Source organism: Lithobates pipiens, unplaced genomic scaffold, assembly GCF_037356315.1.
Source record: "Lithobates pipiens isolate NorthernLeopardFrog02 unplaced genomic scaffold, aLitPip1_a1.2 Scaffold_22, whole genome shotgun sequence".
Classification (NCBI taxonomy): Eukaryota; Metazoa; Chordata; class Amphibia; order Anura; family Ranidae; genus Lithobates; species Lithobates pipiens.
In genome coordinates, this window is record NW_027507784.1 from 18,905,642 (window position 1) to 18,921,030 (window position 15,389).

Genomic DNA, 15,389 nt, shown 5'->3' on the forward strand with positions numbered 1-15,389 from the left:
GCTGCCCTAGCGTAGGTTTTAGTCCTTCGGACTAGCACACAGACCGGCGGATTGTCCTATAGAAAGTCGAGTTTCAGACCAACACTGAGCTATCCTGCATAGCCGGGCAATCTTCTGAGACCTGTGATGTGTCCCAGAAGATTGCAGGTAGGAAGGGAAGCCTAGGCGGCCCAAGAGGAAGTGGGAGCTCGTCGGTAATCGTGATGCATCGCGGAATCGAATCGAATCGTTGACCAGATAATCGTAATCAAATCGAATTGTGAGACCAGTGAAGATGCACACGTCCAATATGTACTGCGGTTGGTTGGCAAGTGGGTAACATTATGGAGTAGCCCAATCCTTGGACCTTAATCCAGAAGAAAACTTGTGGGGTGACATCAAAAATGCTGTTTCTGAGGTAAAACCTAGAAATGCAGAGGAATTGTGGAATGTGGTGCAATCGTCCGGGGCTGGAATACCTGCTCACAGGGGCCAGAAGTTGAGCGACTCCATGCAACACAGATGTAAAGCAGTACTCAGAAATATTGGTTATACAACTAAATATGAGTACAGCAATTCACAGGAATGCTAAATCTCCAAGCATTTTTCAGTTTATATGGTAAGTGTTTGAGTTTGTAAAGAAAAATGCAGACACTGGTATGACTGGTAAGGACGTTCATAGCCAGTAGCCAATAGCTGCCCCAGCGTCGGTTTTAGTCCGTCGGTCTATCACGGAGACGAACGGATTGTCCGCTAAAAGCCAAGTCTGGCGGACAAATTTGAAGCCAGTCTTATTTCTAGGTCCGCCGGACTTTTAAAATGAAAGGACTTGGCCGCACACGATCACTCCAAAAGTCAGACGGATTCGAACGTAATGGCATAGAATATGGACGTTTTATAGCCAGTAGCCAATAGCTGCCCTAGCATAGGTTTTAGTCCTTCAGACTAGCACACAGACCGGCGGATTGTCCTATAGAAAGCCGAGTTTCAGACCAACACTGAGCTGTCCTGCATAGCCGGGCAATCTTCTGAGACCTGTGATGTGTCCCAGAAGATTGCAGGTAGGAAGGGAAGCCTAGGCGGCCCAAGCGGAAGTGGGAGCTCGTCAGTAATCGTGATGCATTGCGGAATCAAATCAAATTGTTGACCAGATAATCGTAATCAAATCGAATTGTGAGACCAGTGAAGATGCGCACGTCCAATATGTACTGCGGCTGGTTGGGAAGTGGGTAACATTAGGGAGTAGCCCAATCCTTGGACCTTAATCCAGAAGAAAACTTGTGGGGTGACATCAAAAATGCTGTTTCTGAGGTAAAACCTAGAAATGCAAAGGAATTGTGGAATGTGGTGCAATCGTCCAGGGCTGGAATACCTGCTCACAGGGGCCAGAAGTTGAGCGACTCCATGCAACACAGATGTGAAGCAGTACTCAGAAATATTGGTTATACAACTAAATATGAGTACAGCAATTCACAGGAATGCTAAATCTCCAAGCATTTTTCAGTTTATATGGTAAGTGTTTGAGTTTGTAAAGAAAAATGCAGACACTGGTATTTTTTTGAAAATCCAAAATTCCTTTTTCTTCACTTTCTGTAAAGTAATAACAAATTTGAAACCTTTTTCTTTGTGTTTTAAATTGGAATAGAATGTGCCGTGTTCCCAATGCATTTGCATTTATGGAAATAAAAGCTATTACAAGGATTTTGAGCTTTACTCACTTTTTTAACCGCTTAGCGACCGCTCATCGTAGATATACTGTAGCAGGGCGGCCGCTCTGCGCCAGATCACGTACCTGCTATGTGTTCTGACACTTCCGAGTGTGGGGTGTGTGTACGTGCGCCACCGGCGATCTGCTCCTGCTGTGATTTGACACAGCGGGAGCCAATAAGCCCCGCGACCCGCCGATCATTCAGGAGAGAAGCAGAGCGGTGGTCTGCCTATGTAAACAAGGCAGATCACCGTTCTGTGAGAGGGGAATGTGCTGATACTGTGTTCATATCTTTACCTTTCCCCCAGTCAAAGCACCCCCCCCCCTCCCACAGTTAGTAATCACTCCTTAGGCACACATTTAACCCTTTGCTTGCCCCTGATGTTAACCTCTTCCCTGCGAAGTGTCATTAGTACAGTGACAGTGCATATTTTAAGCACTGATCGTTGTTTTAGAGTCACTGGTCCCCAAAAAGTGTCAGTTAGGTGTCCACGGCAATATCGCAGTCCCGCTATAAGTCACTGGCCATGGCTATCCTGTTTCCCAGAAAATAAGACCTAGTGTGATTGTCGGTGATGGCTGCAATATAAGCCCTACCCCCCAAACAAGCCCTAGTTAAAGTGCTTGTAGGTCTTATTTTCAGGGTAGGGCTTATTTGGGGGTAGGGCTTATATTGCACCCATCACCGACAATCACACTAGGTCTTATTTTTGGGGAAACAGGGTAGTAAAAAATAAAACTAAAAGTAAATAAATGAAAATCTATCCCATAGTTGGTAGATGCTTTAACTTTTGCACAAACCAATCAATATACACATATTGAGATTTTGTTTTAACAAAAATATGTAGCAAAATATATATTGGCCTAAGATGATGAAGAAATTCGATTTTTTAATTTTTTTCTTATTGGACATGTTTTATAGCAGAGAGTAAAAAATATTGTTTTTTATTTCAAAATTGTAGCTCTTATTTTGTTTATAGCACAAAAAATAAAAACTGAAGAGGTGATCAAATACCACAAAAGAAAGCTCTATTTGTGGGGAAAAAATGACATACATTTTATTTGGGTGCAGTGTCGCACGACTGCGCAATTTTCAGTTAAAGTAACGCAGTGCCGTGTTGAAAAAAATGGGCAAAATTATTATTATTATTATTATTTTAAATATTTTGAACACAAATATATATATATATATATATATATATATATATATATATATATATATATATATATATATATGAACTTGCTCATGCACTATCTTTATTAGCATATTTTATCTGCTATTTTATGATAGGATAAAACATTTGAAAGCCTCATGAACAGAATGTAAAGGTAGACATTGAGTAGAATTATAGGGGTCTGATAATGTTGAGTATATATAAATAGACACAATCACTTTAAGCATTTGTAATGCAGTTTTCTGTTTTTATTCTCCTTTGGCTTTTTTAGTTTTATGTTTTTGTTTTTGCTTCTATTCCTGGGAAACAAAACTGTTGGATATGTGACGACACAAACTACTGATAAGAACCCAGAAAGCTGCTCAAAAATGACTTTCATATCAAAACCAGTCTGAACTGACCGACCACATGATGTATACACCCCTTTTAACAGTTCCTTTGTTGATATGCCTAAGAAGAAATGAATACTGATTGGACTAAATGATATGGTCACGCCTATATCACACCTAGGATACACTTAACACACACCCATGTTTTATACATATTCATAAGTATATATTGTTCAACTTGATGTTTGTAAGTCAGAGACACTTCCTTCTTCATTTGGTCTGGTAGAGCTGAATATCGGTGTGTGTTGTGTCTCCACTGCAGTGTATGAATAAAGCACCTAATTATATTTCACAAAGATTAGGATCTACTATCTCATCTGAAGGTTTTGTTTGTAGACGCCCTAACCTGATTTAACAACATACTGATTATATGGGTATAACAGGTACTGTAGGGTGACCAGACATTTCCTGGTTTCTGGGGACAGTCCCCGAATTGAGGGCACTGTCCCCGGAGCCTGTCTGTCCCCGGATTGCAGTGGCGATTGCAGTGACGTGGTGAGGGGGGCACATGCAGCATGCCTTCTCCAGCCACCTACACCTCCAATGAGGGAATGTCTCTGGCATTGCTCTGCGCCGCTCCCCCCCCCCCCCCCCCACCGCCCAGAGACTCCTATGGCCCAGCCTGTCCTGTGTCCCCCATGATCCGACAGGTGTGGGTGGCCCATGTGTGCAAGAACAACAGAGGGGAAGGGGCAGTACAGAGCATGCAGCAGTGGCTATTGGAGGAGCTCATGGCAGAGGAGTGGCTGGATGGCTGGAACAGTACCCGGTGCTGGGAAAAGCCCTTTTCCCATGGATTATCATGGATGTAATGAAAAGGTGAACAACTAAATCTATACTGTACATAAAGGGGGGGGGGGGGGGTATGAGTAGTGCAGGAATCAGTTTAGGGATCAGGTAGGTCAGTGTAGGAATCAGGTAGGTCAGTGTAGTGGACAGTGTAGGGATCAGGTAGGTCAGTGTAGGGATCAGGTAGGTCAGTATAGGGATCAGGTAGGTCAGTGTAGTGGACAGTGTAGGGGTCAGGTAGGTCAGTGTAGGAATCAGGTATGTCAGTGTAGTGGACAGTGTAGGGATCAGGTAGGTCAGTGTAGGGATCAGGTAGGTCAGTATAGGGATCAGGTAGGTCAGTGTAGTGGACAGTGTAGGGATCAGGTAGGTCAGTATAGGGATCAGGTAGGTCAGTGTAGTGATAAGAGTAAAATATATAGCTCTAAAATAAGGGAATTAAGGTGAACAAAATCCCTTACAAATATGTGTAAAATTAATCCTAAAATGGGTTATGGGGACTGGATGTGAGAAATTTCTAAAAAAGAACAAACACACATAACAAGAATGTCCATCATGAAGTGAAGTGATATCGTAGTGAAGATGTCTTGGATCGTGTAGATCATCACATGAAACACTCTTTCAAACAAATGGTGTAGCCAATATACGCTTAACGGAACAGGTGGACCTTCTGTCGGACGAAAGAGGGTCAATAAGGCATGGAAGACTCAAGACGACCAATGTTTTTGCCAGCGGATGCCAAGGAGAGAACAATAGTGTACACCTACCTACTTCTGCGATCTCAGTGATAGTTCAGCTCATTGGTCGTATTGAGCCATCCATGCCTTATTGACCCTCTTTCGTCCGACAGAGGGTCCACCTGTTCCGCTAAGCTTATATTGGCTACACCATTTCTTTGAAAGAGTGTTTCATGTGATGATCTGCACGATCCAAGACATCTTTACTATGATATCACTTCACTTCATGATGGACATTTTTGTTATGTGTGTTTGTTCTTTTTTGGAGATTTCTCACCTCCAGTCCCCATAACCCTTTTTAGGAGTAACTTTACACATATTTGTAAGGGATTTGGTTCATCTTAATTCACTTATTTTAGCGCTACATTTTTTACTCATATCGCTTTGGAATTTTTGTCACATTCTAGTGTAGCTGCTGGGTTTGTTTCTGTATTGATTTTTTTGGGTAAGCGCAATAATCACCCTCTATCCACAGGTCAGTATAGTGGTCAGTGTAGGAATCAGGTAGGTTAGTGTAGAGGTCAGTGTAGGAATCAGGTAGTTTAGTGTAGTGGTTAGTGTAGGAATCAGGTAGGTTAGTGCAGTGTTCAGGTAGGTCAGTGTAGGAATCAGGTAGGTTAGTGCAGTGTTCAGGTAGGTCAGTGTAGGAATCAGGTAGGTTAGTCTAGTGGTCAGTGTAGGAACCGGGTAGGTTAGTGTAGAGGTCTGTGTAGGAATCAGGTAGGTTATTGTAGTGGTCAGTGTAGGAATCAGGTAGGTTAGTGTAGTAGTCAGTGTAGCAATCAAGTAGGTTAGTGTAGTGGTCAGTGTAGGAATCAGGTAGGTTATTGTAGTGGTCAGTGTAGGAATCAGGTAGGTTAGTCTAGTGGTCAGTGTAGGAATCGGGTAGGTTAGTGTAGAGGTCTGTGTAGGAATCAGGTAGGTTATTGTAGTGGTCAGTGTAGGAATCAGGTAGGTTAGTGTAGTAGTCAGTGTAGGAATCAGGTAGGTTAGTGTAGTAGTCAGTGTAGCAATCAAGTAGGTTAGTGTAGTGGTCAGTGTAGGAATCAGGTAGGTTAGTGTAGTGGTCAGTGTAGGAATCAGGTAGGTTAGTGTAGTGGTCAGTGTGGGAATCAGGTAGGTTAGTGCAGTGTTCAGGTAGGTAAGAGTAGGAATCAGGTAGGTTAGTGTAGTGGTCAGTGTAGGAATCAGGTAGGTTAGTGCAGTGCTCAGGTAGGTCAGTGTAGGAATCAGGTAGGTTAGTGTAGAGGTCAATTTAGGAATCAGGTGGGTTAGTGTAGTGGTCAGTGTAGGAATCAGGTAGGTTAGTGTTCAGGTAGGTCAGTGTAGGAATCAGGTAGGTTAGTGTAGTGGTCAGTGTAGGAATCAGGTAGGATAGGGTAGTGGTCAGTGTAGGAATCAGGTAGGTTAGTGTAGTGGTCAGTTTAGGAATCAGGTAGGTTAGCATAGTGGTCAGTGTAGGAATCAGGTAGGTTAGTGTAGTGGTCAGTGTAGGAATCAGGTAGGTTAGTGTAGTGGTCAGTGTAGGAATCAGGTAGGATAGGGTAGTGGTCAGTGTAGGAATCAGGTAGGTTAGTGTAGTGGTCAGTTTAGGAATCAGGTAGGTTAGCATAGTGGTCAGTGTAGGAATCAGGTAGGTTAGTGTAGTGGTCAGTGTAGGAATCAGGTAGGTTAGTGTAGTGGTCAGTGTAGGAATCAGGTAGGTTAGTATAGTGGTCAGTGTAGGAATCAGGTAGGTTAGTGTAGTGGTCAGTGTAGGAATCAGGTAGGTTAGTGTAGTGGTCAGTGTAGGAATCAGGTAGGTTAGTGCAGTGTTCAGGTAGGTCAGTGTAGGAATCAGGTAGGTTAGTGTAGTGGTCAGTGTAGGAATCAGGTAGGTTAGTGTAGTGGTCAGTGTAGGAATCAGGTAGGTTAGTGTTCAGGTAGGTCAGTGTAGGAATCAGGTAGGTCAGTGTAGGAATCAGGTAGGTCAGTATTACTGTACTAGTGAAAGGGACACGGGAAGTGCTAAAGGTCTGCGGGTCAGAGGGGCGCAAATGACTTGCCCTATGCCGGGCACTGACAACCCAACGCTGCACCACTCACTGCATATATAATTTGAGGAAAATGTGCATATAAAATAGTTTACCATTTGCCATTAAAAAAAGAAATGTCCCCGGATTTCATTTTAAAAATCTGGTCACCTTAATGTACTGCTTATTACAAATGTCATTAACAACTAACAAGCACTTGTCTATAATATTTAATGCATTGTTTAATTTCTTAGCCTAATTAACACATTACCATTATTTCCATGTAGAAGCAGCAGTCTCTCTGCAGAGATCTGACACATTCCCTGCTTAGAGCCAGAGCTGTTCAATCATCGAGGAGCATGAGCTTTACTGATTGGAGAGCTCTATCTCTTACTCAGTAGGGGGTGTGTTTTACCCCTACAGAGAGACCACTACTTCCACATGAAGACAAGGGTCCTTCTCTGCAGCATGCTGGCCAGGGACAGGCTTTTCTACTCTGTATTCTAAGGAGCACCAACTGTCTTACTTTGCACAACTTTTGTTTGGATGAATCTGGAATGTATTTGGCTGATTTAAAGTGAAAGTTGCGTTGGGCTTTGGAGCGTCTGATAGGTTGCTTCAAGGAAAAGTCAGACCCCGAAACACGTAAATGTATAAGATGGATATTAGGTAAAACCGTTTTATGAAACCTTTCAATGATCGTCACGTATTAATATTGTTACACGTTTTACCATTGCAGAGATTCTTACCGGGTTCTTCTTCACTGAAAAAAAAAAAAATCACAAATATAACAAGTTATAAGAGATACAGAAATGATTGGAGGGAATTACATAATATAATAATAAATATAAGAGATCACACACCATGAAATAGGTCAATATATAATAAATATTCACTGATGGGCACCGATTGGTGTCAATGATGGGCAATGATTGGTGTCACTGATGGGCACTGATTGGTGTCACTGATGGTCACTGATTGGTGTCACTGATGGGCACTGATTGGTGTCACTGATGGGCACTGATGGCCATTAATTGGTGGCACTGATTGGTGTCACTGATGGGCACTGATTGGTGTCACTGATGGGCACTAATTGGTGTCACTGATGGGCACTGATTGGTGTCACTGATGGGCACTGATGGGCACTGATTGGTGTCACTGATGGGCACTGATTGCCATTAATTGGTGTCACTGATTGGTGTCACTGATGGGCATTGATTGGTGTCAATGATGGGCACTGATTGGTGTCACTGATGGGCACTGATGGGCACTGATTGGTGTCACTGATGGGCACTGATTGGTGTCACTGATGGGCACTGATGGGCACTGATTGGTGTCACTGATGGGCACTGATTGCCATTAATTGGTGTCACTGATTGGTGTCACTGATGGGCATTGATTGGTGTCAATGATGGGCACTGATTGGTGTTACTGATGGGCACTGATTGCCATTAATTGGTGTCACTGATTGGTGTCACTGATGGGCATTGATTGGTGTCAATGATGGGCACTGATTGGTGTTACTGATGGGCACTGATGGTCACTGATTGGTGTCACTGATGGGCACTGATTGGTGTCACTGATGGGCACTGATGGGCACTGATTGGTGTCACTGATGGGCACTGATTGCCATTAATTGGTGTCACTGATTGGTGTCACTGATGGGCATTGATTGGTGTCAATGATGGGCACTGATTGGTGTCACTGATGGGCACTGATGGTCACTGATTGGTGTCACTGATGGGCACTGATGGCCATTATTTGTTGTCACTGATTGGTGTCACTGATGGGCACTGATTGGTGTCAATGATGGGCACTGATTGGTGTCAATGATGGTTACTGATTGGTGTCACTGATGGGCACTGATGGCCACTAATTGGTGTCACTGATTGGTGTCACTGATGGGCACTGTTTCATGTCACTAATGGGCACTGATTGGTGGCATTGATGGGCACTGATTGGTGGCACTGGGGGGTTTTACTGTAATGAAGGCCCTGATGATCAGTGCCCTGATTACATGTCCAGGTCTTTCCGGCGACGAAATCTGCTGATTGGCTCTCCCTGCTACACACTGTCAGTGTGAGGTGATGAGAGACGATTATCGGCACTTCCGCGTTTACATGTGACCGTCTGTGATTGGACACAGCTAATCACATGGTTAAGGAGCCGCGTGATCGTCTCTTTACAGAAATCAGGGTTGCGTCGTGTCCTAGGAGCGCGGCCGCGATCGTCACACTGCGTGCCCCCGCGGATGCGTGAGAGCGAATGTTCTGGGCACCATCATATGACGTCCACCCAGAGCGAGAGCCCCACTGCCCCTCAGTCATTTGACGGCAGGCGGTAAGTGGTAAAATTCAACATATTTAGTAATATGTCAGTGTAAACCTTCCAGGTATTTATTACCTCCAGGAGATCACACTACCCCCCCTGCCAATTAATTCATCTGCTTCTCTCTCCAAAAGAATGGCAGCATCTTGACAAAATGTTAGGCAATCCTTTTGAACACCTAGCACCTAGGAGGAGGAGGAGAGAGGAGACGCATGTGCTGGAGGAGAAGATACCGGAGCCCGCCCCCCGCCACCTAGATGGGGTCCACTGTGTTCAAGGACACCGGAGCCGCTGCCCGCAGCCCGCCAACCCTGAATGGGGTAAGTGCCGGACTGACCAGCAGACAGCGGGTGTGGGAGAAGGGGCAGGCCCACTGCCCCAGGCCGGCCAGGGGGGTAGTTATTTGCCGTCCCCCCCCCCCCCCAAAAAAAAAAACTCAGCTGCCACTGATCTCTGCCTAAGCAAAGTTAGTAAAAAAGACTATGATGAAAACAAAAAGTAGTCTAAACAGAGTCCTTTTCACAGTTGTGCTAAAGTGGGACGGACTTCTGGCCAAATGCTTTCAATCTAATTATACTTACCTTACTAGCGCCCCTCTACTGATCCATCCTCCTCCCTGGCCGGGACCAAAAATTACCGGTGTCCACATTTGGGGGAGCAGTGAAAAAATTTGGTGTTTTATATGGTAGTCCTGTAATTCTAAGCTCTTGTACACACGGTCGGACATTCCGACGGAAAATGTCCGATAGGAACGTGTTGTCGGATAATCCGATCGTGTGTGTGGGCTCCATCGGACTGTTTCCGTCGGAAATATCCGACCGACAAAGTTTTAGCCCTTGTACACACGGTCGGAGAATCTGTCGGAATGAGTCTTATCGGACCGTGTCGTCAGATAATCCGACTGTGTGTGGTATGCATCGGACTGATTCCGTCCGAATCTCCGTCCGACCCAATTTTCCAACATGTTGGAAATATTTCCCGACCAACTGGGCCGGACGGACCTAATCCAATCATGTGTAGAGAATTTTAATCGAAGCAAGTGCCACCCATGCTCAGATCAAATTCATACATCAAAGCTATTGGCTACTAGCCTGAATGTAGTCCCGTCCTAACGAAATGACGTCATCACGTTCTGAACGATCAGATTTTCCGACAACTTTGTCCGCCTGTGTGTATGCAACACAAGTTTTGGACAAAATCCGTCAGACAAAATCCGACGGATATTTTTCTCGGAATGTCCGACCCGTGTGTACGAAGGGCTTAGGAATAACTCACTTAAATCTGTCCAAACCAGAGTCTAGCAGACATCCCGGGTATGATAAAGTTTGAAAAACAAAATCATAAATTATAATATAATAAATAACAATAAATAATTGTACCAAATAATAATATAATAATAATAAAAATTATTCAATAATGTAATCAAATCAAAAACACTGAAATTTGCTGAGTTGCAGAATTATCGCTGTCATTACTTTTCAGTATTTGATGATGGATCTCCCCACAAATCGCTATCCCTCAATTCTGCGAGTGATTCCAATTTATTATCGCTGTTTTCTAGCTGGTCTAAAACCATTTTTGATGTAAAGGGACAGTTTTGGTTGCTATGGACAATCTCCAGTTTCCAGGCAGAAAGAACAGTTTTTATAATATAAAACTGCATGCAGGACACTGGGCAGACCACTGGGGACAAAAGGGATATGAAATAATTACACACAGCAATGTAATCTGTAAGATTACATTATACTGTATGTATAGTGAGTGTTTCACTTTTTGAATTTGGCGCGGGTTCTCCCGTCGCAACGCTCGCAGGGAACGGAGACCGGCTCCATGATAGATCGAGCGGAGGGCGGCTCGCTCGTACAGCGGGGGGGGGGAGGGGGACATCGCTGCATCCAGGGGAGAAGGTAAGTAAGCGCTCCCTGGATTCAGCGATGAGATCCCGAGTCTGGCTCGGGGGTTACCGCTTTTGGTATAAAATTTCCACCCCGAGCCAGACTCGGGAATACCGCTGGGGGAGGGGGGAGGTTAAACCCCCAAGTGCTTTTTTTTTTTACAATTACTATTCCTTTATATTGGCTTTTGAAATCTACAAATGCAGCAATTTAGAAATCAGATGAAAGGTTTAGCACTGGGAAACACTTTTTGAAAGATAAAAAGTGCATTTTATATACAACTCTATAGATCAGACCAAAATGAGTGACAAATGAGGAGGAATGAGGGGCACAGGGACATTGCTCCAAATCAGGGACAGTCCCTCCAAATCAGGGACAGTTGGGAGATTTGCTGAAACACTGCTGTATACAAGTCAGTGTTCTGGTTCATTAATGGTCCTGTGATTCTTTAAATGCTTTCCCACCCATAAATCCTCTATTTGTAGGGAGTCTCAGTTGCATTCATGTGCTAATATAAAAGGATATATAAGAGACATACTATATCTGCATAAACAGTGGAAACAACTTACTGGGTGTGTGATGCTGGAGAATAAAACCAAGACCCAAACCACTGCCGATCGGGTAATAGTGAGTAAATATAAGAGTACCTATAGAGAAAAATGACAAAAGCGATACAAAAGAAAACAAATCAGAACATGTTCATGGCAAAACAGCCTATAATTTATGGGATTGAGATCTGGAAAATCAGAAACAAGTCAGAAAAGACAGTAATGCCGTGTACACACGACCGGACTTAGGTCCGACAGACTTTCGACGGAGTTCTGACGGAGTTTTGACAGACTTTCCGAATGAACAGACTTGGCCACACACAATCACACCAAAGTCCGACGGATTCGAACGTGATGACGTACGACCGGACTAGAATAAGGAAGTTCATAGCTAGTAGCCAATAGCTGCCCTAGCGTCAGTTTTTGTCTGTCGGACTAGCATACACACGAGCGTAGTGCAGAATTGTCGCTGTCATTACTTTTCAGTATTTGATGACGGATCTCCCCACAAATCGCTATCCCTCAATTCTGTGAGTGATTCTAATTTATTATCGCTGTTTTCTAGCTGGTCTAAAATCATTTTTGATGTAAAGGGACAGTTTTGGTTGCTATGGACAATCTCCAGTTTCCAGGCATAAAGAACAGTTTTTATAATATAAAACTGCATGCAGGACACTGGACAGACCACTAGGGACAAAGGGGATGTGAAATAATTACATACAGCAATGTAGTCTGTAAGATTACATTATACTGTATGTATAGTGAGTGTTTCACTTTTTGAATTTGGCGCCGATCTCCGTCCCCGTGCGTCGCAACGCTCGCAGGGAACGGAGACCGGCTCCATGATATATCAAGCGGAGGACGGCTCGCTCGTACAGCGGGGGGGGGGGGAACATCGCTGGATCCAGGGGACAAGATAAGTAAGCGCTCCATGGATTCAGAGATGCGGTCCCGAGTCTGGCTCGGGGGTTACCGCTTTTGGTATAAAAATTTCCACCCCGAGCCAGACTCGGGAATACCGCCAGGGGGGGGGGAGGGGGTTAAACCCCCAAGTGCTTTTTTTTTTACAATTACTATTCCTTTATATTGGCTTTTGAAATTTGCAAATGCAGCAATTTAGAAATCAGATGAAAGGTTTAGCACTGGATAACACTTTTTGAAAGATAAAAAGTGCATTTTATATACAACTCTATAGATCAGACCAAAATGAGTGACAAATGAGGAGGAATGAGGGGCACAGGGACATTGCTACAAATCAGGGACAGTCCCTCCAAATCAGGGACAGTTGGGAGATTTGCTGAAACACTGCTGTATACAAGTCAGTGTTCTGGTTCATTAATGGTCCTGTGATTCTTTATATGCTTTCCCACCCATAAATCCTCTATTTGTAGGGAGTCTCAGTTGCATTCATATGCTAATATAAAAGGATATATAAGAGACATACTATATCTGCATAAACAGTGGAATCAACTTACTGCCAATCGGGTAATCGTGAGGAAATATAAGAGTACCTATAGAGAAAAATGACAAAGCGATACAAAAGAAAACAAATCAGAACATGTTCATGGCAAAACAGCCTATCATTTATGGGATTGAGATCTGGAAAATCAGAAACAAGTCAGAAAAGACAGTAAATCATATTTTTCTTTAACATTTTAGAAACCAGCATAATACGCGTTAGTCAAAACACTTCCAACAAATACGTAAAACTCTTCTATAATTTCAAAGGAGGAACAATGACATCGAAGGGCGGACAGGATTAGAATGTTTCCATATTCTGATGTCCAGTGTTGATCTTTATGGAAATTACTCAGACCAGGCAGTTTAGGGAGTTTTTTCCAGCTTCAGGTATAGGACAATAAACTCTTAAATTTACCATATACTCAGGGCCGCCTTTAAGGCATGGCAAAAGAGTCAGCTGCCCTGGGCCTTGTCATTATTGTGGGGCCCAAAGCAGCTGCCCCATACTTGCCAACTATCCCAGTTTAAATTCCCTCATCTCTTGAAGTTTTAGTGCAGTGTTGTGTCCTGATATCTCAGTGTGAAGTTCTATTGTTGTGTAAAGATGACTCACCTGCAGACCCTGTGTTTACATGTAAATACCAGCATTGATATGTAAATAGTGGCTGCATTCATATGTAAATAGCAGCGGACCAGCAGCATTCATATGTGAATAGAAACAGCATTCATATGTATATCATGCCCCCCTGAGGTCATATTCACCATCACCTATATGGAATGATGTCCACTGGGGAGATAGAGGGGCATGCACTGATCCCAGGAGTCCTAGGATCTCTAGGTGTTTTCTGTCTATTAATGGGTCCCCTCACCTCCTTGGTCCATCTTGTGCAGGCAGTGAGGAGAAGATGTGCTGTAACCTCTAGCAACCAATCAGTAAGCTGTAAAGATGTGCAGTAACCTCTAGCAACCAAATAGTGAGCAGTATTGATGTACAGTAATCTCTAGCAACCAATCAGTGAGCAGTATTGATGTACAGTAATCTCTAGCAACCAATCAACAAGCATAAATCATGTGCTGTAACTTCTAGCAACTAATCAGTGAGCGGTAACGATATACGCTGTAACCTCTGGCAACCAATCGCAATTGCTGCCTGATCTGATCCAGTAAACTGAATATGAGTCTAGCTGCGATTTATTGTACGCCTCAAAGCAGGTGGAGAGCAAAACTGCATGGAGGGGGGGGGGCAATACATTTTTTGCCCAGGGTTCAACTTATATTAAAGATGGCCTATAATGTATGGCAGATATCTCACCTAAATCAAGGGTCGGTAAGACTTCTGCCCATCTCTAAACCTGGTGCAGCTCCAAAAAAGACAATGTACCCTCCTGACCTGCCCAGAAGCGTAACAAGCGCCCTTCTCTTGTTTTAGCAGAAAATGGAAGGATTATATAAGGTTTGCAGAGAAAATTCAAAAGCACAGAAAGCAAAAATAGTCTTTATACCAGTGGCAGAGTGTGGAGGTTCTCATTTCTCCAGGTCACATGTGTTGAACACAAGGCCTACAGGCTGAATCCAGCCCTCCAGACCATTTCATGTGGCCCTCAAACCTCTCCTGCAGCTGTGGCAACCCCCTCGTTGTTGCCCCACCTTGTCTCAGGAGTCCATACCTCCCAACATTTTGAGATGGAAATGAGGGACACCTACTAGCAAATGTATGTAGGCATAGGACACGTTGCCCTGCCACGCACCCCTAAAGGAGAATTAACCAAAAAAAAAAAGGTTAATTAAATACACAAGGGCTTTTTCACCACTACTATTCCTTTATATTGGCTTTTAAAATTTACAAATGCAGCAATTTAGAATTTAGATGAAAGGTTTAGCGCTCTGAAACACCTTTTGAAAGATAAAAAGTGAATTTAATGCCGCGTACACACAATAAAATTGTCTGGCGTACTTAGTCCGCCGAAACGCATTTCACCGGACAATTTGATTGTGTGTGGGCTTCAGCAGACTTTTCCAGCGTGAAGTCCGGCGGACTGAGAAAGTATTTTTGCACTCCAATCTTCCCGCCGGACTTGGGTTTCAGCGGACAATACGTTCGTGAGTATGCTAGTCCGGAGGACTAAGAATGACGCATGCTCAGAAGCAAGTATGAAAAAGGAAGCTATTGGCTACTGGCTATTGAACTTCCTTTTTCTAGTCCCGTCGTACGTGCTGTACGTCATCGCGCTAGCAAACGCCGGACTTTCTGTGTGTCCGTGTGTGGCCAAGTCCGTTCAGTAGAAAGTCCGCCGGACTATCCGCCGGATTGTTTGCCAGACTAAGTACGCCGGACAATTCGCTCGTGTGTACGCGGCGTTATACACAT

The 15,389-nt window shown here is 43.8% G+C and overlaps 1 protein-coding gene across 2 annotated transcripts in view; it reads right to left on the bottom strand.

The window, feature by feature from the left end:
- LOC143923368 (uncharacterized) overlaps positions 1-15,389 on the bottom strand; it is a 60,825-nt gene that overhangs the window by 30,666 nt on the left and 14,770 nt on the right. Inside the window, exons 3-5 of one of the 2 annotated variants that reach the window (XM_077446992.1) lie at positions 13,036-13,071; positions 11,582-11,659; positions 7,539-7,552 (exon numbers count right to left, since the gene is read on the bottom strand). In XM_077446992.1, coding sequence (XP_077303118.1) covers positions 7,539-7,552; positions 11,582-11,659; positions 13,036-13,071 — 128 coding nt within the window. The remainder of the gene's footprint in view (positions 1-7,538; positions 7,553-11,581; positions 11,660-13,035; positions 13,072-15,389) is intronic. The other variant, XM_077446993.1, reaches the window with a different exon arrangement.